At 38.7% G+C, this 27,026-nt stretch overlaps 1 protein-coding gene across 1 annotated transcript in view; it reads left to right on the plus strand.

Annotated features, from left to right (window-relative positions):
* The window catches only part of LOC115435966 (eukaryotic translation initiation factor 3 subunit H), a 64,930-nt gene that overhangs the window by 27,011 nt on the left and 10,893 nt on the right, over positions 1 to 27,026 (plus strand). The window contains exons 3-5 of the mRNA XM_030158614.1: positions 6,743 to 6,910; positions 12,892 to 12,991; positions 15,592 to 15,741. Of these exons, the coding sequence (XP_030014474.1) occupies positions 6,743 to 6,910; positions 12,892 to 12,991; positions 15,592 to 15,741 (418 nt within the window). The remainder of the gene's footprint in view (positions 1 to 6,742; positions 6,911 to 12,891; positions 12,992 to 15,591; positions 15,742 to 27,026) is intronic.

Raw genomic sequence — 27,026 nt, forward strand, 5'->3', positions numbered from 1 at the left:
AATGTACAGTCACTCACAAAGTTTGAGAAATTTCACAGCATTTTATCGTATTATTCTGCTCAACTTGACATTAGTTTGTATAAACTAGTCGTTGTGTGTAAAATCGCAGCAGGCTTTCCAGGCAAGGCCCTGTCCGCCTGTCAAGGTGGTGATTAGAATGTGTTGTGACACACAGATGCGTGCATCCTCACACTGAGAGATGCGTACACACACGTACACATCACACTGCCTCTGCTGAGACGTTGTGGCCTGCAGCAGCATGCTAGGTCTGATGCAGTTCACCTCTTGTGTCATTGAGTATTAGCGTATGGACTATCTGTCTGGTTCATTGCAGAGACACACACATACACACACAGACACAGAGGTAGTGCCTTGTTGATTATGAGTCCTAACATTACTACCCAAGGTGGAGAGTTTAGCTGCCAGCTGATAACTTCCCCCTGACGCCTCCGTGCACACAAGTTTGCTTTGGATATATAGAATACAGTAAAATGCATCCTTAGGCTCCATGCTTCATGCAGCCTCTCTGCTTCTGTCTACACATTTAATCACACAGTCCCTGTTTTTTTTATTTTTTTTCGCAAAAACACACTCTTAATATGCCACATTGGCTTAGCATCCCATCTTATTTCTTCCAGGTTTGTTTTTTTCCCACACTGAACCGTTCACACGTATACCTTAATACACTACTGTGACAGACATGCAAAAAACATTGTGATTATTTTGACAGATATGAATCACAATTTTAGCAGTTCTTTGCTTGTTTACTGATATTACTTTTTCTTTTTTTTTTCTTTTTTTTGCTCTGATGTAATTTTTTTATTTTTTCTGCTGGAGTCCCCTAGCAAAAAGAATGTTCCCATGCATCTGCAGAAAATGATTTGTAGGCTGACGCGTGTTCGCAGCACCACTATGCTTCATTTGTAATGGTATGATGGGATGTGTTTTACCTTTTTTATCAAAAAATTGTAGCTCTTCAGATTTTGTGATAATATTTTTGATTAATATTTTAGCGCTATTAAACACGCATTCGTTTTCTTTCTGTTTTGCACAAACACACTATGCACTGTCCTGTCGCTGTGTCTCACACACACACACACACACAGTCGAGCAGTGCCAAGGGAATGGGCAGACTCATTCCCTGTCTGGCCCCGGGACCCAGATTGATTGATCGAAGAGGCAGCAGGGCAGCAGAAATGAGTGAGGAATAGCAAACAGCAGCGTATGCTCCCCATCCACGCCTTGATGATATTGTTAAATTGGCTATTTTCTATCTAATGCCGCCATAACGTCCGACGAATGTGACTGGTTGTTGCAAACACAACAATGTGCAACAAGATGGCCCCTTACTCTTTGTTTACCACTGTAATATGGCATGGAGTGCACACACAGCCGCTGGATTCCTCTACTTGGATTCCTCCGTCACAGTTTTGGTGTCTGAACAAACAAGTCAGTGATCCTGTGGCATGTCCAAGGTTCTGTATTAGATCAGCGGTGGATGAACTGGATGGGCTGCCACATCACTGTCTTCTCAATCAGCCATCTGTTTCTGGGTTTAGTTATCAGGTTACATGCCGGTTAGTTGTCTGCATGTCTTCTCTGTGTGTTTCTGCAGGGAGGGAGCCGTAGGTCGTTTTGTAAGCCCTGCCTGTGTGTCTGAATCTCAAGTGGAATCTACGTGTCATCCACCTAACAGAGCACCCGCTTTTACTTTTGTGTTGTTTGTGACTCAGATGCAAATCAGTAAAAGGGCTATGCAATGGTTTTTTTCTTCCATGTTTAATCCAATTTTCTCTGGTTCATATATTTTACTGCCAACTCCCTACCATCTCAGCAGCCTTAGTTTCAGTTAATGTCGGTAGTGTCTTAAAATCTCATCCCAAAAGAGTGATAATGTGTTACAATAAAAACCTAGCACTTTCAGTTTCTTTGAGCAAATTTTCTTGGCCTTTCCTCTTTGTGTATTATTAAATTATACAAAGAGCCACTGGTTATAGTACTGTTAAGAGATTTTAGCTTCATTATTCATGAAAGACATTTAATTGATATTCATGTGGAACAATTATCAGGAACAAATGTAATCATGTATATATATATATACAGCTTGAGCAAAAGCCTATAAATCTTTATTCTGTGCTTAGTAGAGCTGCAAAGTTAAGCTAATCGCTATTGTATTGTTAATATGTGCAAGTGTGCGATCGAAGGAAGCTGTAACTTAAGTTTTTTGTGGCGTAAAAAATCTAGAAGAATCTTAATCTTAATATCGCAACACACACCGAAACTGACCCTCTGATTTCAACCAATCACTACCTGAACACACAGGAACACAACACATACTGTAGACCAGTCACATGCAAATGAAATGACATTTTTATTTATTTATTTTTTATGTTCTTGTATGTATCTTGTTTTTTTTTTTTTTTTGCTAGCAAATGATCAGCAATCTCTACATTTTCCTCAACAGTTTAGTTTTTTCATTTAGTTTATTTCAGACACAAACATAATACAAAACATACGGAAATAAAACAAAACAAAAATAAAACATAGAATAACAGAAAAAAAGAACAACTGTTGTGCCTGAAAGAGAGTAGGAAGAAACTAACGCTTATCCTGTCCTACCCCTCAATCCATGTCCTCTGACTGTTCATGCTTAATCAAGTTTTACAACATAAGATTATGATTATACGTAAACATATATACACACCCCTACAAACCTGTACACCCATACACATACAGTCACATTCACATATACATACACACCAAAGTATATCTACATCTGTACGCCAACCTACGTCCCCGCCTCCATGTATATATACACACACACCATACAATATAACAACCTGACAATCCAAGCAATGATCACACCCTTCATTGAGCCAGATATTGTGACAAAACCATTTCTTTGTACATTTTTTTGTCGAGCAAAAAACCTCAAATCATTGTTTTGTTCAAATTACTCGTTCCCATAATACTTCAGAATGCGACTTTAGAACCCTCTATTTTAAGATTACATGGCCTGCATTTGATTCCATTGGCAGGGTTTTCAACACAGCAGAAGGTTGTTTGTGAAGGGGGCGACATGTGTCACCATATCTGTTCAGATTCTTTTTGTATATTTGTATACACTGCTCCTTATCACTTGTTAGCTCTCACCTGCTCAGTTGACCTACCAGTTCTGAGAAAATGCTGTCGAGTAAATTCTTTGAGTTTCTTTGCACCTTACTCCATACTTTTGATATTTCCAGCCTATCAGAAAGTATTTCATACCCTTCCCCAGATCTATGCCTTTTCACAGTTCTGTCTTTGAATTTGACAGAAATGACTTGAATGGACTTATTTGTAAAGACATCTCAAGGACATTCTGTGGGATGCCGTTCCAGCATTTTAGATCAGAGGAATTGAAGTCAATGACTTTGAAGTCCTTCTGAATGCACTGTAGCAGTTTACCAGAAAGTAAGTGCAAGAGTGTAGTGAATACCTTTACTTAAAAGATCAGACAGAATGAAATGTTATTCAGGTTCTAACGTCAGGGCTGCATATGCTCTATACTCTCAAATATCTTTATCCCCTTGTGATTCAAGACTTTGTCATCCTTGCTTGGATTTTTTTTTTTTCTATTCATTTGGGAATTACACACTAATTGTATGTGTCAAGCTCTATATTTATCTCTTCACCCAATTTAACAGAATTCCATAATGGCAAAATAAAACCAATAAAATAATAAAGTAACTGAATAATGAATTACTGTAATATTGTCATGCCATTAAAACAACAGTGAGACATGTTAAAATAAAGCATGGGTGTCAAACTCATTTCAGTTCAGGGGCCAAATTCAGCCAAATTTGGTCTGAAGTGGGCTGGACCAGTAAAATAATAACATAATCATATATAAATAATGACAACTCCAAACTTTCCTTACATGGTGAAAGTGTTTACATCTACAAACTGTCATTTAAAACAATGTGAATAACATGAACAACCTAATATTTGTTTGGAAAAATAAGTGCAATTTTAACAACATTATATTTCAGTTTATCATTTTCACATGTTCATTACAACTTACAGATCACAATGGATCTACAAATACACAAAACATTTAGTAACAGGCAGAATTTGTTAAAATTACACTTACTTCTCTTAAAACATTTCAGGTTGTTCATATTTTTTCAGGATATTTATGTTTCTTGTGAAATGATAGTTTGTTTTAGTGTAAATACAGGGAAACTACATAAAAATGTTTACATTTACAGAGAAAAAAAATGGAGTTGTGAGTATTTATAGGTCATTATGATAATATTTTACTGATCTGTATGTGGAACCTGAACTAAAATTTTTGTGAATATCTTAAGTATAATTTTTGCATTTCACAAATTCATCCCACAGGCTGGGTTGGAACCTTTGGCAGGTCTTGTTTGGCCCCTGTGCCACATGTTTGACACCCCTGATATAAAGCCTGAGTCTGTACTAGTTAGACGCAGATAGAATGTGGAGAAAATGTCATATTTCTAAGCAAATAGACACATCTTAGTCTTCATTTTACAAAACAAAATGCTTTGACACTGATTATACAGTTAAGAAGTACACTCGCAGAACAATAGCCAGCGTGTTTATGTAGAACTTGTATGAGAGTTGCTTATTGAATAAGACAAGAGAGCGACCTGATTGGTTTTCTCCTGCTACAGTTGTCAATCCTTTAGCCTTTAGCGCGTGCTTCAGAGACAGATCACTTTGTGCACAATTTCCCTGCTAATGATAGGGTGTAGGAGCAGGTCCACGCCTCAGTGGCGTTGCAGAGGTAAGTACCCATACTAATTGGCAAAGAGGTGTACAGACTGATACAGTAGCCGCTCTCCATTGAGGTCTGCGTATTTTTGTGATTGCTTCCAGCCAGCTCCTGGGCAGAACCTCTCTTACACTCTACCTCTTAGGATGTCACCAGCACTCTCCTACTTGATGCTCTCTCTCTGTTTTTTCTTGTCACACCCACTTCATTTTTTAATTCTTGTTCGCTTCTCATCTGTCAGTATAGACTTAGAATTACAAACAATACTCTTGCATCCGCTCCCACCTGCTCTGCCCACCATCTAATTTTTCTCTATGAAATGTACTCTACACACATTCTCCTGTGAGTTTGCCACTGCATGTAAGAAACACACATGCTGAACCAGACACCACCTGACACCTCCTTCTCCTGTGGTTTGTCAGAAAATTGCTACACGGTCTGCAATCTCTCTCTTCCCCTTTATATACGGTGCACCCCTTTCACTTCCTCTCCATCCTTCCCACCTTCCCCCCTGTATTTCGTTTGTCTATCTACTCTGCTTGCCTTTGTCTCACTGACCATGTCAATCACTAAATAAAAGGCAAGATTAAAAGGGTAGATTGGTATGTTCAGTCCTCACCCGAACGAAAGACAGTGAAAAGGGCCTTCTGCTTGACCGTCTGAATCCAGCTGTTTTTTTTTTTGTTTTTTTTTTGTAATTCAACAAGATTGTAACTGGAAAGAGGTTACCTCAATGCTGCCCTTCTTCTCCTGCTGTACTGCTGCTGAAGTTGAATGTTTAATGACGTGCAAACCGTTAGCATTTGTTTTCATTGTGCTGCAGGAGCAGTAATACAAATGACAGTGAGAGAGAAATGTGTGTCTGTGTGTGTGTGCATGTTGGAGTAGCGCTGGTTAAAGACAAGATAAGTTGATTCAAATTAAGCAGAAGATGCTGTGTGTAGTTCTCAGACTCTCTGTGTAATGTCAAATGGTTAAAAGTGACCGGCTGAAATGTTGAATGTATGGTATTTTGACTGAAGTTGTTCCCTACTTTGCGTAACATTTCCACCAGGGGTCGAATTCAGGTCATTAAAAAGAGCCGTAAATGTCACCCTTATAATAACGCTATGGTTTTCCACCTCCGCTTCTCTGTTCTGGACCTGTTCTCACTTTCTACTTATTTCTTAATCTTCTCCCTTCCTCGACAGCCCATGTCTGTCTTTCCGAAGTCGTACCTTTTAATCTTGTATACTTTTTTTTTTTTTTCATCTGCTTCCCACCCTCCCCCTATTCCAGCCCTTCAGTTTGTTCTTGTTAACGGCCACAGCAGGAGAAGGATGTGCTCTACAGACCGGGGTCTAGAGGGCCACAGCTGCCCAATAACACCCTGATTTATCAGCCTTCCCTAGCTGGGCTGCATGAAGATTCTTTTTTGCTCGCTTACTGTGGCTGTTACTTACAGCTAGCGAGGCAGGTTTGCGTGCGTTCCTGGCGCTGCATCCTTAGGATGTGTCTAGCGTAATGAAATGGCTCTCCGTGTAATGTATCTAGCCTTCTTTCTTGTAGCTGAAGCCTGTCTCTGCATCTGCCCAGTGTTTACTGACATAATGAATGAAAGGGCAGCTGGTGGTCGCAGTTGATGTTTGTTTGAGAAATCGCCACAACCACTTGATAACGGATGATGGAGCCTTTGCTTTTCCTCACATCCTGGATGCTGTTTTTTTTTCTCCATTGCATTTCTCATGCTTTTCACATCCTCTCGCTTCCTCGCCTGTACTGTTCGTACACCATGTCCAGCTCCAGATGGAGAGCAGATATGCACAGATCCAAAAAACAAAAACAAACAAAAAAGAAAAAAAAATAAAACAAGCTGATTTCAGTGAAATTATTTCTGAATTAAATTATTTCTTTCTCTTGTCTCATTCCTTCTCTTTCTCTCTCTCTCTCCCTGCTTCCTACCTCTTCCTCTGCCTCTAGTCCAGTACCAGATGGAGATGATGCGTTCACTGCGTCACGTCAACATTGACCATCTGCATGTGGGCTGGTACCAGTCCACCTACTATGGCTCTTTTGTCAGCCGGGCACTGCTCGACTCCCAGTTCAGCTACCAGCACGCCATCGAAGAGTCGGTCGTCCTCATTTACGGCAAGTACAAGCATGAGCGATTCACCTGTGCACTGCGAAACACGGAAACAAGGAAAATATCAAACTAATATATTTGTGGTAAAAAAAAAAAATGTCAGAAAACTTTTAAGTAGGACCACTCCCAGAGAATAGACGTCGTTTCACATAGATTTATGCACCTTCTGGTCTCAGTTCCTCCTTCAAACGCCCTGTTCTTTGAGTAATGCCAACTGAGTTCAAACAATTTGAGTTGTTAGGCTGATGGTGTGCCAGGTCAGCTTCACCTCTCGCTCCAGCTACAGTTGGCAGCCTCATTTCACAGGAAACGACTCCCTATTCAGTTAGAGCATGTGTTTTGAGGATCAAGCTGCACAAACATTACATGATTCTCCTCAACAGTAAATAAGAGAATAGGCAGTGCTGAGTCTAATGCGCTTATTTCCATTATATTAGACCTACATCGAGGTGTGCATTAAAGACTATGCCATCATTATGTGTTTATGCATTACTGCTTTTCACCAAATAATACAAACCAATTAAAGTGTTGATTTATGCCGGGACATGCAGATTCAAGGAGTACATGCAAGTGGAGTATTGTTTTAGCAGCCTGATTACAGTTTACGTAAACACAGTAATCCTCAAATAATGCTGAAACTCTCTTCTTAACAGACTGTAGATTTTACAAACAAATCAACCGTACAGCAGGATAAAAAATTAATTGCCTAGAATGGCACAGCTTCTTTGGAGGTGATTATGCTTATTTATGGTTCATATCAGTTTAGACTTGAGCCATCGTTAAATACCGACAATCAAATCGAGTCTCTTTAATCAGTATGTACACATCTAAGAATAGTGCCTGCAGAGAAAACTGTTGTGATATTCTAGGCTGTTTTTTTTAATCCAGAAGTCTGTACAATAAATCAGTGAGATTGATGTGGGAGGAGATTATACTGAAATTTAGAAAGTGGTTTTAGGGCTCAAACGTGTCCATATCAAAGATAGGCAAAAACACGTACAGCTGCAGATGTTCATACGTTCAGAATTTATGATCGTCCTCTGAATGTGTTTAGGAGCATTGTATGAATTTATTATTACATGGAATAACCAAGCATGTCTTTTTATTTATCAGAAATATAATAAAATGTAGACATTGTTAAAAATCCTCATTTTGAGCCCTTGTCTGCACGCTGGGTCTTCCTCCTTGAGGTTTATGAGCTGAAAAATAATGTAAAGTATAAAGGCTCGCAGGCTCACTGACCTGAAATCAAGGTCTTTCATTTTAACAGCCTAGTGTTTATCTTCTCTCTTCAAGCCAAGGAAGTGGCAGCAACAGGACGTGTCATTTTAAAAAGTAATGAAAACAGCTTTGAATTTCATCAATGTTTCAGTTCTGGTGAGTGTAAAGACTCCCTCTTGTCCCTGTTCTTCATTTTTAGAATCACTTTAGGGTTGTCATGCTCTCTGATTGTACAAATCTGTGATGGACAGAGATTAATGTTAACCATCTGACATGTGAACCTCTGTGATCTGGTCCTGCCAGGCAGCCAGCCGGTCACTGAAACAGGCAGCCAGCCCCTTTCTCATTCTGAACGAGGGCCTTCGTTAATGTCAATCAATAATGCAACGCTTAATGGATCAAAGCGCCTCAAAGGAATTGACATTATCTCTGTTTAACGTCAAAGGGGAAAAAAATTGATTCCTTTTTTGTTCTCTCCGTCATTAGCTTCCCGGTCATTTTATACCGATGGATCGATCAATCAGGTGGCCAACGGGCGAGCTAATGGCTTCCGTCCAGTGACAGCTTAGAATTAGAGAAGGTTGTTAAACCACCATGTTTAATATGTTCGCCATGACAACAGTTTTCTTTGAGGAGGCGAACTGTCGCAGAGGTTAAGATGGACAGACAGAGCTAATGTTCATCAGGTCTGTGCAGGTAATATCTGCAGAATTTGAGTTGGGCACATAAAATAGGAATTAGCGTTTTCAGAGGCAGCCTTTTAAATAAGACTGCACTGTTAAAAATAATTAAGATGCACAATATCCTCCTGAGACTCAGGAAAATAAAAGTTTAGGCTTTTTTTTTTTAAACATTAAATAATTGTCTATATATAATATATTCTATTATGCTGTTTCCAGATACATTTTTTATGTACCTTTTTATGTGTGGAATATCCTTTCCTTTTTTTTTTCTTGTTTTTTTAAAGTAATGCTGTAAAACTCTTGTCCCCTGCAGAGTCCAACAATACATTGCTGGGTCTCAAGAGGGTATTGATGCACACCACTTTGTTACATTTAGCAAAAAATAGACAAAAGAAAAAAATAATACGAAGAAGAGCTTAAGTAAGATGCACACCACTTGTAAAAGGAAAAAAAAAGAAAAATGGGGGAGAGCAGCCTCTTAGTTCAGTTCATTTCATCATCATTTCGCCCATCATCTTGTGCATTATAGCCATTCAGGAAGTTGTAGAAAATGCTCAATTTTCCCCAAAACTTTAGTTTATTTATCATGGTCTAACTAATTTCCTCGAAGCAAGAAAATCCTTCATTCCCTTCAGCCATTGTGATAACCCACAGATGGTTTACTTCTTCCAAAAACAAGTTATACATCATTTAGCTTCCAGGAGACAAATATTGAGTAAGGAACTTGTGTTGTTAGAAATTAATAAATCTTCTGGGTAAATATACAGAATGCATAAATTAGGATTGACAGGGACTACTTGACCAATGACCTGACCCACTAACTTTAAAACTTTCCCCCAAAAGCAAAACATATAACATGCATATAAACTTTCAGTTTTGTGCATCTTTGTTTTGACGATGCATAATATTGAAAGTTTATATGTGTGCTTGGATGATATGGTCAGAAAATTTGATCTTGTGTTTTTTTTCCAGTAGCATGAATGATTGAATTATTTGAGTACTTATTTCATTCTACATCAGGGGTGTCAAACATACGGCCTGCGGGTGTCTGAGTCCTTTTACTTCAGCAGCCACCTATAGCCAGATCAGTAAAAGTAAAATACTATAACAACCTATAGTTAATGACTACTCCAAATTTTTCCCTTTGTTTTAGTGTAAAAAAGTAAAATCACATCAAAATGTTTATATTTACAAGCATTTTGAAAGCAGCCTTTCACAAAAACAATTTAATAACCTGAAAAAATATCAGCAAGCTAAAATGTCTGTAGTGAAATAAGTGCAATTTTAACAGTATTACCCCTGTTACTAAATGTTTTGAGCTTTTGTAGATCCACTGTGGTCTGGAAGTTGTAATGTACATATGTGAATGATAATCTGAGACATAATAGTGTCACAACTTCACTTATTTTTCTTAAGAAATTTCAGGTTTTTGTCATGTTATTCACAGTTTGTAGATGTAAACATTTTCTTAATAAAACTGTGCTTTTTTCCACTTTAAAACAGAAAAAGTTTGGGCTTGACATTATTTATGGGTTATTGTGTTATTCTTTTACTGATCCGGCCCAGTAAAAGATCATGTTGGGCTGAATGTTCTACATGAACTGAAGACAAAACATGACTCAAAAATAGTGTAATCTTATGGGTGGATGGGCAGGTGTTAGGTGGGTTTTGTTGAAGGAGTGAACCTGGGCCACTGGGTGGGTGGGTGGATAGGATGGAATCAGAATGGAAACCTCATTGTGTCAATGCATCTGAGGGAAATGGACCTCTGTACTTTGGGGATGATTGTATACTGTACAGGGTGGGGAAGCAAAATGTACAATATTTTGAGGCAGGGATTGAAAGACAGTGTATGACCAATTAGTTTATTGAAAGTCATGAGAATTTATTTGCCACAAGAAAATGTACATAATAGAAAATGTTTTTATTCTATGTGTCCTCCTTCTTTCTCAATAACTGCCTTCACACGCTTCCTGAAACTTGCGCAAGTGTTTCTCAAATATTCGGGTGACAACTTCTCCCATTCTTCTTTAATAGTATCTTTGAGAAAGTCGACATTGCTGTGTGATGTTCTATTGGTAGCATGTTCTAAAACGCCCCAAATAGCATAATCCAAAGGGTTTAGATCTGGGCTAGAAGGTGGCCATAAACATGATTCCCAAAAATTGCTAAAGTTGGATTTGTTGCTGTTGTCAACAAGTGTTTTGGTGTTCTTCTGTAAGATTTTAACTTCAAATCATATTTTACTGCATTTCTAACGGTCTTGTCGTCTACCTCAAGTTCAATTGCTATTTTTCTCATGGATTTGGTTGGATCCTTTAGGATTTTGGATTTGAGAGCTTTAATAAAAGCTTTAGTACGTTTTTTGTTGCTTCCTCCACTTCCAGACTTTCTCGTAATAGTTTTGCTCATAGTCATTCTCTTCTTTACATTATAAACAGTCTTTATGGACACTCCAATTATTTTTGAAATCTCCTTTGGTGTGACAAGTGCATTCAGTAAATCACACACTCTTTGACGTTTGCTTTCCTGATTACTCATATGGGCAAAAGTTTCTGAAAAGGTATGGATAATAGTGTTAGGTATGATTATGACATCAATATATGTTTGGTTTCAAAACAATTGATGTAGTGCCTGCTGAGAAAAAACAACTAAATGTTCATTGTAAATTTTGCTTCCCCACCCTGTACATGTAAAATGCTTTGATGTACTGTGTCCCTCCAAAGAGAGAGATGATTCTTTCTTTTCTTTTTCTAAAATTAATAAAACATAGTTACAAAAAAGATTTAATCTTTACTAAATCTATATGATGTTTATGTACAATAGCAAAAACAGCACTTGTGAGGGCATCGATGTACATAAAAAAATTAAAAAAAAAATCTAAGCTGGAAGGCAATAATTGAATGAGAGTGCATATTATAACTTATATTACAACTAACTTATAACAAGTTGCAGTTTATTTTCACCATTTTCAGGATGCAAACAGTTGACCTCACTGTATTTATATGCCTCGATTGTTTATTAGGTAGAACCTGTCTAGCTGAAACTCAACTGAAAAGGTCCTAAATCCTTGTTGCCAATGCAGTACACTATAGAAACAACCCCCCCCACCCCCACCCCTCCTTGTCCTCCATTGCATTTTATTGCCTATTGACCAGCAGATCACATGCATATGTAATGTGCTCAAGACAAGCCTCTCCTGGCCGGAAAAGATAAAGCCCCACTGCCCAAGTCTATGATCCTCACACTGCATCTTAAAGGACGTTAATGCAGGGAGCGAGCGTCCTGTAAATATAGGAGGGTCGGATGTCACCAGCCTCAGTCTCAGCTATTATTGGCCTGTGGGACTGTAGATTAACTGTCAATTGTCAATCTTCTGTGGGTCTTGCTACGCTTTAGGAACACTGCTCGTCACAGTAGGCTTGCAGGCAAGAGAATAAGTCAGACTGAAATTTCCGGTAGCCTTTCTGGTGCCTGTTAGCTGGCACAGTCGGAGCCAATATTCCTGCCGTCTCTTTCTGTAGCAACAAGCATAAACAGGAAATGGAATAGATGCAGCCAACATTTTCATCTTCAGAGACTCGTGTAGAAAGCCGTTTTAACTTTCATCTTTTGTCACAGAGCTTTAACACGGCAGAGGAAAACTCTCTTCAAAGGGAATAAACGTTATCTATCCCTAAAAAAAAAAAGTGAGATGGCAGGATTTCAATTAAATGACAAAATCAGTGTAGAGAGTGAGAGACCTGACGGGGAGCCACTGCATCTTCCACGATTTTTATGATCGCTCTTCTCCAGCCAGCACCATTTTATCAGGGCTTTTTTGTTTTAACTTTTCTCAAGAGATCTGTCATTTCCTTATCAGTTAGACTTAGAGTTGTAAATTGACACGTCTGAGAGCGGTGGAACAAGAAAACACCCCCAGTATAGTACTTTGCACACACCGCTTCGCTTTAATTTTCAGTAAACACAATTACCACTCCACAGCTACACATAAATTACTTATTTTCAGGATTGTTACTTGTTGAAATGTTAATCTGTTTAATGTTTTAACTCTCACCTCTCACTCTTTATTGTCTCTGTAGACCCCATAAAGACAGCCCAGGGTTCCCTGTCCCTCAAGGCCTACAGGCTTACTCCAAAACTCATGGAGATCTGCAAAGAGAAGGACTTCACACCTGAGGGGTGAGTAACCCATTCCATAGTATCTGGACATAATGATATTGGGTCTTATTTCATGACTACATGGAGAGAAGTGCAGATGTTCACAAATGAATCATGTGTTTGTTTTTGTGCATTTATTTTTGCACTGTCACAGAAATATAAAATAGGCGTTTTGCATTTTTACTCTCTTGATTCTGCTTATTCAGAGGATGCAAATATAGGCTTGGGCATCCACAGGGGAGGCGTTTAGTAGCTGTTGGAGATGGATGCTGCTACTGATGATTTATCAGTACGCCCTTGCCCGTCAAACAAATGTACCATGTTTATGCTGTTTGTGACCCCAAGGCTTATCGTAATTGCTTTTAAATTGCAGCTAAAAATGAATGTAATGAGGGGACCATTTTCTAGGCAGTTTAGGGTGGCACACATCCTCACATGCATAAACAAATACATACGGACATGTGTGTGTACCTACGCCGGCCCGGCTTAAAAGTCCCAGAGGTACCGGATAACTGTCTCTTCAAAACCTCACATATGCACTTTTAAATCCCTTAAAAGTAGCTCCATTTGCAAGGAGAAGGAATGGTTTAGCAGCATCTTTTCATTATTCTTCCCAGTTTCCTCTGTTTCTCCACCTGTGCGTCTCTATTGCCAGCCACTCCGTTATTGACCCAGTGTGTTTGGCCCAGAGTCAGGATCCTTCTCATTTCTGCAGCTTTTCATTAGTTCCTATGATTTATTACAATTCCAATCTGTAGCTTTCAGTGTTCCCAATAAGCCCATGATTGAAGGAGGGCAGCTCAGGGTAAGGAAGGACAATATCACCACATTACAACAATCTTGGCTCTATCCTATTATTTTCAGGAGAGACTAAAAATTTGAATATCAATAATGTTTCTTTTTTCAAAGATGCAAAACTTCAAAAGTGTCTCAACCCCCCCCTCTACAATATGCAGAAAAAGCAGTCCCTTTCATGTTGGTGTATTTGATGTTACATAAGTGTGCATATATTGTGTACCTTTTTGAAATGAAAGGCATGGATAGATGAGTGCTGAATAGACCCCTTCCCTTTGAACTGCCCTCCAAGTCCGCTGGGCTACGGAGGCAGTGGTCAATAGCCTCCACTTCAGCACACAATCTGAAGCATCAAATTTGTCAGCCTGTAGAGTCAACCTTTGGCTTTGTCCAGCGGGGCTCAACTTGGAAAGAGCATGGCATTAAATGTGCCAAAGTCCACTAGGGTTGAGCAATTTGTCCTGCCTAAAAAATGCTGAAATGTATTTCCTCCTCCTGGATGGCTTATTGTACCCATATTCAGGCATGTGAAAAGGTCAAAATATGCAGGGAGCATATTTTAAAGCATTCGAGGTGGATAATTGTGCCAATATAGATACACAAACAGCATTTATTCTGGTTTCGATTTTCCTTATGGACTGCTGTTGCGCATACTGATTCATGTCCTCCTTATTCAGACCCTGAGGCAGGATTGTCCACTTCCTCTACAGCAGTTTCTCCTTTAAGTTTGCCTCAGGTGGTGCTCTATTCGGAATACAAAACAACATTTTAAGAATTACTGCATCAGAATCAAATGATGCTCCACATCTCCATTCATCACACAGACAACTATAATATAAACATCTTTGTGGTACAGTGCACTTGGAGGATTAATGTAGTGAGCGTATTGATCTCATAACAAACACGACGCATCTAACAAGCCCACATTAGGCATAGACAGACATTAGTTTGTAGCTCATGCATGGTGCACAAGTGACAGGCGGAATCAAACCAGTCAGTCAATGCTAGTGGATTTATGTGAGACATTAAGCAAAGTTTGAAGTTTCATTTTGTGCTAACAGGGCCATGTCAGAGAAGCAGAGATGCAGCTTTTAGCTCCTCGGCAGCAAAAAAAAAAAAAAAAGAGGTGGTTAAAAATCAGTCAGTGCTTTCAGCAGAGCCCATAAAAAAGTCATTTAAGCTACCAAGCCTTAGGTTGCTCGGGGTATACAATATGGACACCCTATTGTATCACACCATTTCCAGATAACAAAATGCAACATGCACAGCGGTATTGTTCATTTTACTTTTATATGGTCGAGTTGCAGTTTACTGTATTTGAAGTACAAGCCAAGTGGTAACAATGTAATATTCCATTTTGCAGCCTTTGTTGTAATAAGTATAAGCATATGCCAGCAAGCAGTAAAATGTGGAAATATTTCAGAAGTAGACCTAAGGGGATCTCTGCCCTCAAAACAAACCAAAACAGATGTTAAATGAGCTGTGTTACATTTGTTGCAACACCACCCGTCGTACTGATGATTACTTACTTTTGTGTGCTGCCTTAATTGCAGATTTTGCGCATAAATGGATCCACTGCGCTTAGAAATTATTTTTTAAAAAACCCAAGCAAGCTAAAAACAAAGACTTGTATAGAAAAGCACTTTTCACTAGTGAATGTATAAATATGTGTAAATCCAAAGCGTAAAGTGCACGTTCAAGGTAAATATGTAGGAAGACTGACTAACATCACAAAACACGTGACTTATTTTGACTGTATATATTCTGAAAAGGCTGGTAAATGGGAACAGCACTGACCACTGTCGTCTTCTTCCCTCACTCTCTAGCTTGAAGAAGGCTAACATCGGCTTCGAGCACATGTTTGAAGAGGTGCCCATTGTGATCAAAAACTCCCATCTCATCAACGTGCTGATGTGGGAGCTAGAGGACAAGTCCACGGTTGCGGACAAGCACGAACTGCTCAACCTCTCCAGCAGGTCAGACGTGAGCTCATGCAGCCTTTTACTGAGAAGGTCTAAGGCCAGACAGCTGGGCCGTAAGCATGCTAACAGAAAATGAAGCTACATCTGCTTTAACTTTAGTTATCTTTCATCAAGGGCGCCGCCAGGAAAAATAACCTAACATACACGGTTTTGCTCTGTATCAGATATTTCAGGCTAGGTTTTCTCAGGGGATTCACATTTATAAGATATGTCTGCATTGAATGCTCTTCAGGGACATTCTGTACATCATTTGGTTTATCATTTGTCCTCTTTAAAGCCCCCCCGGCCTTCAATCCAGCTGTAAATTTTCTAATCTAATGGTGACATTGCACCAAGCACATCAGTGACCCCAGCTCCTTCAGAGTCTCTGAGTGAACTAACACATTTTCTTCACAGATTCTATCTTTTATTCCCTCATTAAATCCCAGTTTTTTGTGTTTCATGTGCTTTGTCTGAATAACCTGCAGATTTGTAATCTTATTTCGCCCTCAAAAAGACCTCTTGGTGGTATGCAGGGTTTATATTCTCACACTCAAAAGGTCCATTTAAGCATCTCACTCCAAATGTTCTTGTATTATTCCCTCAGTACCCTTTGTTTTCATAATACTGCTAGCTTCATGGAGCCGCACAAGAAAAATGAGTGTCACAACAAGGTTCATTAAAGGATCTCACTGTGACTTGTCATCTATATAAGATCACCCCACAATCAAATCCACAAATAAAAGGCTGTTAATGTATTTTGCATGACCTCCAACCATCTCCAAGCTAAATGTCATCTTAATTGGACCAGTTTACACACATCATTATCGTATTTCTGTGCGCACATATCTATGGAAAAATGCCCCCGGTTCTCGAAAGCGTTCACAAGCTTTAAAGTGTCATGGTATCTCCTTAAACCTGCAGGCTGCTTTCACGGACATGAGTTAAAGCTACTTCTAAATTAAAATTGATTTGACATTAGGGAACTCCTGGGCATTAATCTGTGTCTTCTGCACTGTCCTAAATTGTACCAGATCAAGAGAAGAAATCTAGAGGTCCATTGATGTACACTCTCATGTTTACGCAATGCACATGGCTCAGACACAAACAGTCCTTAAAGGTGATATTTGCAATATTACTGTACAACAAAGAATCATATGAATGAACAAAACAAAACCAGAACCTGCTAAACACACATTAAAGTGTCGCTCACTTTATTTATTCCCTTGGTTATTAGTGGGTCAAGCCATGGTTATAACACAGGTGAATAGAAAACGGTCAATACGACAGTGTCAGGATTTGGACCGTGAAATACAACATTAAGATGAAAGAGGGAGATAATGTACACTGACGGTGTTGGTTTGGATGTAGGAGTATCACAGTGAAATGCAATTTGTTTTTTTTAGTATTTTAATTTAAAAGGATAATTGAATCCTATATACTATACCTCTTAGTCAGATCAATTGTTCTTCATTTATTCTATTCATAGGGTTTATTAATATTGATACTAAGATTAAATGTAGCACTAGCTAGATCTTTTCAACCTTAACAGAGCTGTATGTAGTATTTCTACTACTATTCTGCTTCTAAAATGCAAGTATGACCTAAAAGTATCCTTTAGAATAGAGTTCTGAAGTCCTGCCAAAGATGACAGTGTAGTGGATAGTAGAGATGGAGACTGAATCTAGTCATACCCACAGCGTAATAGATTTATGTGACCACTAGAGGGAGTTGTGAGTCCCCCTGCCAGTCTCCCATGGTAAGTTAACTTAAGGCTGTTTTCAGATTGGCTATCCGAGTCCGTATCCGAGTATGTTGGACCCCAAAGTTCGCTTAATTTTATCAATGTGAATGCAAACGTCCCATGTGCAAGTGCCGTACCCGAGTCCAGCTGAGAAGGTAGTCCTGGGTACAGACTGTGTGGATTCCAGTACGGAATGTTGCCGTGTGAAAGCAATCTGTACCCGAGACCGGAAGTGACCTAATCACCACTCCGACAACTAAAGTGACCTAATTACCACCAGACCATAGACAGCGTCCCTGTTGTCTCCTGAAAAGCCCTTGGATCCACCCAGCACTGCCTCGCCTTATCAACCGAACCACTCAGTGATATATTAGGGCCAGCGTAGGTCACTCTTCTTCTCTTTGCCTCAAACAGGCTAACAGATAGACAAATATGGCCTGTTAACAGAACAGTCGCTCGGTTGATGACGTAAGGGTTTGTCACTTCAGCGTTTGTTGGATAGCTACAGAATTCCATCCACACCCACTGTTTCAGCCCTGTAACACCCACTCGTTCACGGGCACAGGCTGTGGTACGTGCTTGTGAATGCAACATCTGCGGGAAAGGTGTGATCGTATCCAGGTACAACACGGATCTGGATACCCAGTCTGAAAATGCCCTAACAGCATAGGGCCTTTGACTGGAGTCAGAAAGTGACCACGTGGGGTGAGGAACACTAAGAAACAACTTTCAGAGTCAAAAAAAGTAGCAGTGATTAAACATAACGTGCTGCGTACTTTTAATAACGCCTTGCCAAATATAGTGATTACAACGCTGAAAAGACATGTCACCATTTGACCAAAAATAGGTCAAGGTGAGGTATTTTCAATAGGCTTCAGCTTCATGCCTAGATGCATCTACAGTATAAATTTGGTGTAGATATCTCAATGCACTCTTCAGATAATGCGATTATGTAGCTGAATGGACAGACAGACAGACGATAAAATGATTACAATACCCCTCAGGCCAGTGTTGGCAGAGGGGTAAAAACTAGAAGCACCTTACACAGCTCTAAATGAAAAAAATGGAGTTTGATGCTCAAATGGCAGCGTTTGTTCTACACAGGTGAGTTTGATTATGAGGCTTATGAACGTATATAAGTTATTATGTGATGGTAGTATCTTTGCTAAGTTGCTGTTTGTTAATCCACAGTTCAGACTAAACTGTGACAGTTCTGACCTTGTTTGGACAATTCCAAACAGACATACACAAGCGGTACAGAAAACAGGGGATTTGTAGTTTTACTGGGGCTGTTTTCTGTCTAAAAACAGAGCTAAGCTAACAGAGCTAAAATGTAAACAATCTGCTGATGCAACATGTGACAATTATAAGACAGTGTCAAAATAACAGGCTGTGAGTTTTAGTTTGAAGAAGAAAACTTGATGATACATAATATATGCGTGTGTAAACAGTGAGCTTTATACTTTTATATTCAGTGCGTGATACAGTCTGGATACAAAATATTGATTTGTTGTTCTGACACACAACTTCTACTCCTGGTTTGGAATATCAATACTACATACATCCCCTTTAATTTGACCTGGAATAGCACATGCAGTATGTGGAGGATAGAAGTGAGTGTCCATTTAAATATTTTACAAATTTGATCATAATTATCAGAAAACCTACAGATGAAGCAAATTTATGTGATTCCTTCACTGCAGCTGTGTAAACATTGAGAGGTGATTCATCATCATCACTGTTGTGGATTAAAACTTTAAGATTATATTTGAGAAGCTGTTAGACGAACGAAAAGTGCTTTATAAATGCAAATTATTATTATTATTATTATTATTATTATTATTATTATTATTATTATTATTATTATTATTATTGTTATACATATGAGTGGCATGTATTTCTTCCACCCAAACTGAACCACTGGTCTGGATCATATAACGTTTTTTTTCAATTTTCTCCACACTTTTTTCTTCCTCTGTGTCTCGCAGTAGTGTTTCTCAGTGACTCCTATCTACAATGTCACCTCTGTTTGTTGTATTTACTCAGTAAATGTTGCAGTCTCCTTATTGATATACATATAATTATTTGCTAAAACGCTCGTGACTGCACTTACTTGTGTTTATCTTTTCCATACATCAACTGCTGCACCTCTTTCAAGCATAAAGTATAAATATGCTGAGGTGTATTTGGCATTTCTACTTAGGGTTGTTTTAATGCGCAGATTGAAAATGCAAATACAGCTAAATGAAAATATAATTTGGCAGTAATGGAAACATTTGTCATTATTGTTTGGGTCAGATTCGGTTTTCGTAAAGAACTCCAACTCGCTTATTTGATTCAAGAACTTATTTGTGTACTTGTGGGTTTCTATTAGATGTTCGATCGGAACAACCAGCCCAAAGCGAAGTCCCAACAAATGTCACATTTAAATGTCAATGCATGTTTATTCGAAAATGTCTCCAAAACCAAGACCTGCCATCAAAACTTTGTCTTCCATCACTAATGAGCACAATATGAACAAATACCACTCCACCATATCAACTCGCAGCCCTGCTCCTTAAGTCTTGCATTTAGATCTCAGAGGCTCTCAGCATCAGTCTCTGGAGAATTTATCAGCAATCATTTATGGAGATAAACCACTGCAAGTGGAGCAACAGCTGTGAAGCTGCTAATCAAAAAGCTTCCCAGGGGCAGGTGTGAGAAATTAGCACAATAACAACGCAAAGTGCTGATTTACACACTACTGCTGCTGTCTTAACGCACTCCACTCACTTATACGCTGCAGCAGGAGTTGTTACGATTCTCCTCAACTGTGTCCTGTAACACGAAGTAAGCCATGAATTTAATGACGACTCTGATCTAAGACTTCGGTTTCGTACATGTATCTGGAGCAACTGACGCCAGCAGCAGCTCATTCTGTCATTAGAAATCAGAGAATACCTCATTTTTCTAGCATACAGGGCAAAAATACCAATATATACGGGGCCTATTTTTGATATCATGGATAAGATATGAGACATGACTATACTTATAATATCAAGCATGCATAGTGTTGGCTAGATGTGCTTTAAAGCAACGCCATGGAAGCGATTCAATTTCTGGGGGGAACTCAGTCAGAGTACGTACAGTCATGTGCAAATTACGTTCAGCTTAAGGCAGCACAACATATATGTCACCATATCAAACAGCATCACCCAGAATCCGTAAAGCACCGGGACACTAGATTTTCCATGTACAAGTACTGTTTTATTGCAGTAGAGAATTGTCACTGTGAGAGTTTGTACAACAAAATTCCAGATTATGGCGTCCCCTGGAGACATTTCTTGTCAACAAAAACCAAACCTTGTCATTGTAGTTTCATAATTGTTAATATTATCCTCCAATCATTGCTTACCTGTGGCGCTTCACTATACCTGAAATGATTGTTTTGTATGTTTACTTCTCTGATGAAACTACTGGTCGGAATCTTTTTTTTTTTTTTTTTTTTTTTTATTATGAAGCCTCCTTGGGACCATGTCTACAACTGTTGTTCACAGATTTAAGAAATTTAGATTTTTAAATTTTGGACTTTTACAAATTGGCCTTTACTTAGAATGGGCCATATTTTGCTGGCTTATAAAATGGAAATGGTTAGAGATATCAATATAGATACTGTTGAGTACTAATAGGAAGTTATAGATGGACTTTCATTTAATTTGTTGAGTTATTCTCAAGTGAAAGTACCACCCGCTTCTACTGGGAGACTGATCTCCTACATGAAGACCACAGGACTCTAACATAGCAGCAGAACCTGACAACCTTGCACATTTACCTCGTTATTGATTCTTGATAAAACCATGTCAGTGAGCTACAGCACCATTGGTCCTTTTTTTTTTTTTTAACTTCAGTACATGCAGACATAAAGAAAATCATCAGTTCATTTATTTTAAGCCATACACCCAGTGCTACGCACATATTGTTTTAAATGTCTCCTCTTAAGTTGAAGCATAGCTTTTGATTTGTCCCAAAATGGGGCAGAAGCGGCCCAGCCCTCCCTATAGTTTTCTGGCACGACTGGGAAGGGATGTCTGGTGAGATGAAATTGTTTCCTGAAGTTGTCAAATTGCTGCGCAGCTCTGTCCTTGTATTGGATTGTAGCGTCCGTCTTTCTACATCTTCTGCTGACAGCCCCACCCCTTTCTCCTCATTTCCACCACTTCAAAAAAGTAAACGATAATGGGTTTTATTTAATGTTTTTTCCTTTTGTCTCATTTTCCAATCTGCAGCCCCATTTGTCACTGTCATCTATGTCTAAGGCTGAGTGAGTGCAGTTTCACTCCAGCAAACAGCGTTGTTCTTACCACAGATGATGATGTTGACCGTGGTGATGGATTGCATGAATGTAAATTCATTTATGTAGCTCTTTCCCCCAGACAGCCTTGAGATGCTTTGCAATGTTACCAAACAGTCTGTATTTACATCAGGCTGCCCATTTTTTTATGTAGAGTGGCTTGTATATTCATTGTAAATCACTTCTTTTTATTGTCAATCAGTCCATTTCCTACTATATGATTAGTTTAATTGGCTGTGGATGTAAAGAAATGCCCACATTAGTTCCACTTCTACCAGAAGTCAGTAAAATATTCCATGCATTTTTCTTTTTTTAAATTTCATCTCAATTTTTTCCCCAAAAATTTCTATTTACCGTTACACTGAGGCCAAGTTAGATTCACCTTTCCGCATCCTCTTTGCAGCTTATTATTCCGTGGCAGAATCAAGCTAACGATCCATATTGTGTCCCAGGCCGTCAGTTAAAAACCCTCCATCAGAATAAAACACTCATTTCATGAATAGAAAGCACTTTCCCACTGTTCTCCGGCAGCTTTGTTAAACAACTCCCCCCTGAACCCACAATTTACTGAATGTGCGCTCATTTCTTTCACATCAATACAGTTTGTGAGTTTGCCCTCCGTTGTCCTGTGTGTATATATGAATACATAGACCGGTGCAAAGCTGCAGAAAGGTGCATAGGTTTCCACAGAGCGGGGCCTTAAAACAGAATCGGTGATGATAAGAAACCCCTCAATAGACTTAATTCAGCATAGATTGAAGGGCTCACTGACCTGTCTGAATAATGTAACACTGTGTGGCCAGATGTTGTGTAGTATAAAAGGCATTATTTATGATACTTTTTTCACCCCTCAACCACACAAGTGTTTGCTGTCTGTAGTGTGTTTTCTGAAATATTTAAGCCCTAGATTACCTACAGTTAGCTCATTTTATCATACAATCACTTCACTATTGTCAGGTATGAATGATAAATGGGAGATGTAATGGATTAAAGGTAAAATATGAAACAATAACGAAAAAAAAAACATGTTCATACAATAACAATCCCTCTCGCTTATCACTTATGATCCTCTAGCGTGTACATTGATGTATTTAGCTACAAATACACAGTTTCTGCAAATAACAGCAGGTGTGAGAGCATGACTCAAGTAAATCCCAAACAAAAACACATGCTTCAATTGCATTTACTCAGAACTTTCTCTTATGGTTGTTTAAAGGTGTCTGCAAATTTACAGAACTGAGCAAAATCTGTAACATTAGGTTAGTTGGTTCTGTTGACCACACATACATTTCTCAGTTTCTGTATTAAGATGCAATCTGTATATGAGGGAAGTATGTACAGCAGTAAAAACGAAAGTTTCAGGGAAAAAATAAATTCTGTAAACCAGTATTTAGTGTATTTAGTGTGGCCTTCCTTTGCACTTGACACATCTTTCACCTTTTTGACAATATGAGATTTATTGCATTAATTTTCTGATGTTTTATATCAGGTTTCATTCAACACATGCCGGATGTTTCTAACTGGGTGCTTCTATGAAACTGGGTTTATTTTGGTATCTGTCAATTTGCCAACTTTTTAGACCCAATAATAAAAGAGAAACTTAGACATATTTCCCTCTAGGATGTACCTAATGGTGACCTCAGATAAATGCAAAAAAAAAAAAAATTATACCCTTGCTCTGAGCCATCCCAAAATAATGAATTTTTAATCAAAAAAAAATTTCGGGGCCAAAAATAGGACCAAAATTGGGCCAGGAAAAGCTACCGAGGTGTCAGTGCATTTGATCTGGAACACATGGCATGAAATGGTCTTATATAGCGCTATAAATAAAGCCAATTTGTCGATCCTAGTGGGTTTTTCTCATCCAAACATGCCGATTTTTCATGAATCAGCAGTCTGATTCCAGGTTTTGTGCATAACCCATTGTGTCCACTCGCGTTACATGCAGAACCTGCCCATTGAAACACAAATAAATCATGAGTGACTTTGCAACAGCTGTCATTTTTGTGAAACACTCTGCCTTGCATAATTAGTTCGATTCCCAAAATATACCTGTGAGAGAATAAAAACATATTCCAAAAAATAGTAGCGCGCAATTTTCGTGTACTTTTTATCATGTTACACGCAGATTTTTAGATTTAAAAAAAAATAACATAAAAACTATAAAAATGTGTTTTATCTGAAAAATAATTTCTCTCTTATCTCAGTAAATATTTACTTTTAAAATGGATCCAAAGTGCTTCCAAACCCTAACCCTAAGACTTTTGCACAGTACTGTATGTGTTTTAGAACATAACCGCTGTGCAACAATCAGCAAATTATGTTTAATTCTTTGGCTCACCCAATCAGCATCCCCTTGAAAAACAGTAAACATCAGCTTTTATGTATTTTTCTGTCCTTAATAATTACATTTTTTATTTGTTTTTTTTTAATACTGTGACTGTATCCAATATGTATCTTAACACATTCAGTCATGAACAAAATATATGCAATAGCCTGCAGTATAAATCAAAACACAGTGACTGCCATCTACAAAAACTGTCTCCGTGCAACACTTCTCAGTGCAAATATAAACACTAAATTTCATCATAAACGTCGTCAGAGACTTCAGGAAAAAAAACAGAGGCACACACAAACACATTTCTCTGTGGCATCAAGCTCAAACACTTGACACTTTCCTACACGGCAGATGTTTTGAAGGATTCTGCTCTGACTAAATTATTTCCTTTGCATATATTATGAAAGCGCACCATACAAATTAGCCACCATATTGGTTGATGAAACAGGATTTCGTCACAGAGAATCAGTGTTGACACAGTCGGAAGGCCGCAGTCGGGAGATGTTGTGGCGAGATTTGGTTCTGGGCCATCAGTTTTTCATGTTTACAGCACTGACATTGCAATGGAAATTCAACAAATTGATCACACCACAGTCCTCGCAGGCAAACGCGATAGCACTGGGAAGATTTTGGGCAGTCGAAACTATGAACAAGATTGCCTGAGCTATTTCATACACAGCTCGCAGTGTTTTTATTCTAATTCGGAATGACCTTTTCGTTCCTAGCAATAACTGTGCTGCCGTTAGATAAACAGAGAATCAGGCTGAACATTTGGCTGCTTACTTAATGTCCCTCACTTAAAAAAAAAATACAGGCAATTTGATGACCCGCTGTATGTTTGCACACTTGATGCAGAATCACAAAGTACAGATCAAAGTATTTAATAGCACATGAGAAATGCAAATCATAAACAAGTTAATGCGTTCATTTAGAGACTTTAGTTTTCTCTCGGTGTGAACCCGTTGACCATTATCTGTATGTGCTTGCATTAATATGTGATTTTTTAAAATTATTTTTAAGCAGTCAAAAGGTGTAGATGCTAAACACAGATAATTGCGATCACAACATAAGGCCTTTAGGTTCTGTTCAGAACTACAGAATGCACATTTTGAGTGTTAAACAAGGGGCAATCACTAAACTTCACACAAAATATAAAGGCTTTAGAACAGAGAACAACACAAAACAGCCCAATTTGGTTTTTTTAAAAAAAAGTGTTTTGCTTCTTGTTGATCTCCTCTTCAGACTTAAATCTTGATTATCCTTGCAAAAGTGTCTAAGCAGTGCTCTAATCAGTGGTGGTTACATAGAGGGGTAGCTGCTGTGATGAGGTTTAGTGCATTTGTGGCGTTTTTGTTCACTCAAACGTGCAGAGTCTAAGAAACTCAGGAGTGGGTGAAATATTTCTCAGCGGTAGTCTTTTGTTTGCAACAGAAGCCGAGGATTGTGCAGAGCCAGAAGAGAACAAGAAAGGGAGGAAGCATATTGATTTATAAAATTGTTAATTGAAAAATTCTCCCAGCATAGAGCAAAGTGACTGAAATTACCCAAAAGCCTTTTCTATTCTTCCTCTAAATATACACAAACACTTAAACATACAAATGCCACACTAAATTCTGTTACATCAGCGCAAGTGCACGCAGAGCCAAAACATACACGGCACTGGCAGTCCTTGTGGGTACAGTTGTCATTTAAATAAACAGAATCTGTTTTCCTCCAGTACATGCTGCATTATGTAGCACCCAAACATTCATAAATGAAACGATATAATTCCAGAGAGGCGAATACAAGAGGCAGAGGACTTGAAGTAGAGCGCCGTAGCCTTGTCAAGGTTGAACTTAAAGCAACAGAGAGGGATCCTGATGAAACAAAAAAAAAAAACGCGGGAGGAGAGGCTCATGGGAGGGAGGGAGGAAGGGAGGGGTCGGGTTGTGTTTTGAGTGTTGTCAGCGTTGCAGTGTGGGGAGAAGATGAGGGATGTAATACCAGAGCACAGAGGATGAGTGTGGAAGGGTCACCAGACCTGAGACCTCGGGGGTCTCGGGGGGGGTTGGTGCAGTAGTAGTAGAGTCTGATGTCAGAAGTTTCTTGGGATACGTGGGAGTGATGTATTTGCTACGAGGTGAATCCAAAGATCAGGCTCGGTGGCAAACGGGGACTATAGAGAAGTGTAACATTTAGGACAGCGATTTTACGTCTCTGAAGGGAGATCTGGATTCTGTCATTGTTTGTGTTCATCGCTACGTAATAAGAAGTAACATTTATCAGATTAATATTATATGAGGAAGGACGTATGATCGTAATGTGAGTGGGTTTCTTAAAGAGAACAAACACCAGGACTCCAATTACCCATGGATATATTGAAGATAAATGTGGAACATGTCATGTGGACCTGGATATGTAACCTATATAATATCTATTCATAGGCTATTACATTTACATCTAGTTTTAGTAAACTGTGTCATCATATACAGGGAGTCTGCAGGGCCTTAAACAATATCTTAAGAATGTTAGACTTTAGAGGTAATTTAATATTCTGACACCTGTTTCGTTTATTTTTTCTTTTCTTTTATATTTATTTCATTGTTTTATTTTATGTGGTTAACATGAGATACACACCCACAAATACTGTCTTCGAAGTTATATTTGTACTTACCTGTTAGCAAATTGGAGATGAACATGTATCAGTCCAATTATATTTTGACATAAATCCTACTTTTGCACAGAACCACATACACCATATGCTACTTGCCTGATATTTACCTGTAATATTTGAAGCAAAAAAAAAACTGTTCATCAATCTAAAGGTCTCGAAAAGCATCAGATGTAGGTGTTTGATAATTGCAGAAACAGATATTCTCCATGGGTGGGATTGTTTCCTACACCTGAAG

This window comes from Sphaeramia orbicularis, chromosome 16, assembly GCF_902148855.1.
Source record: "Sphaeramia orbicularis chromosome 16, fSphaOr1.1, whole genome shotgun sequence".
Classification (NCBI taxonomy): Eukaryota; Metazoa; Chordata; class Actinopteri; order Kurtiformes; family Apogonidae; genus Sphaeramia; species Sphaeramia orbicularis.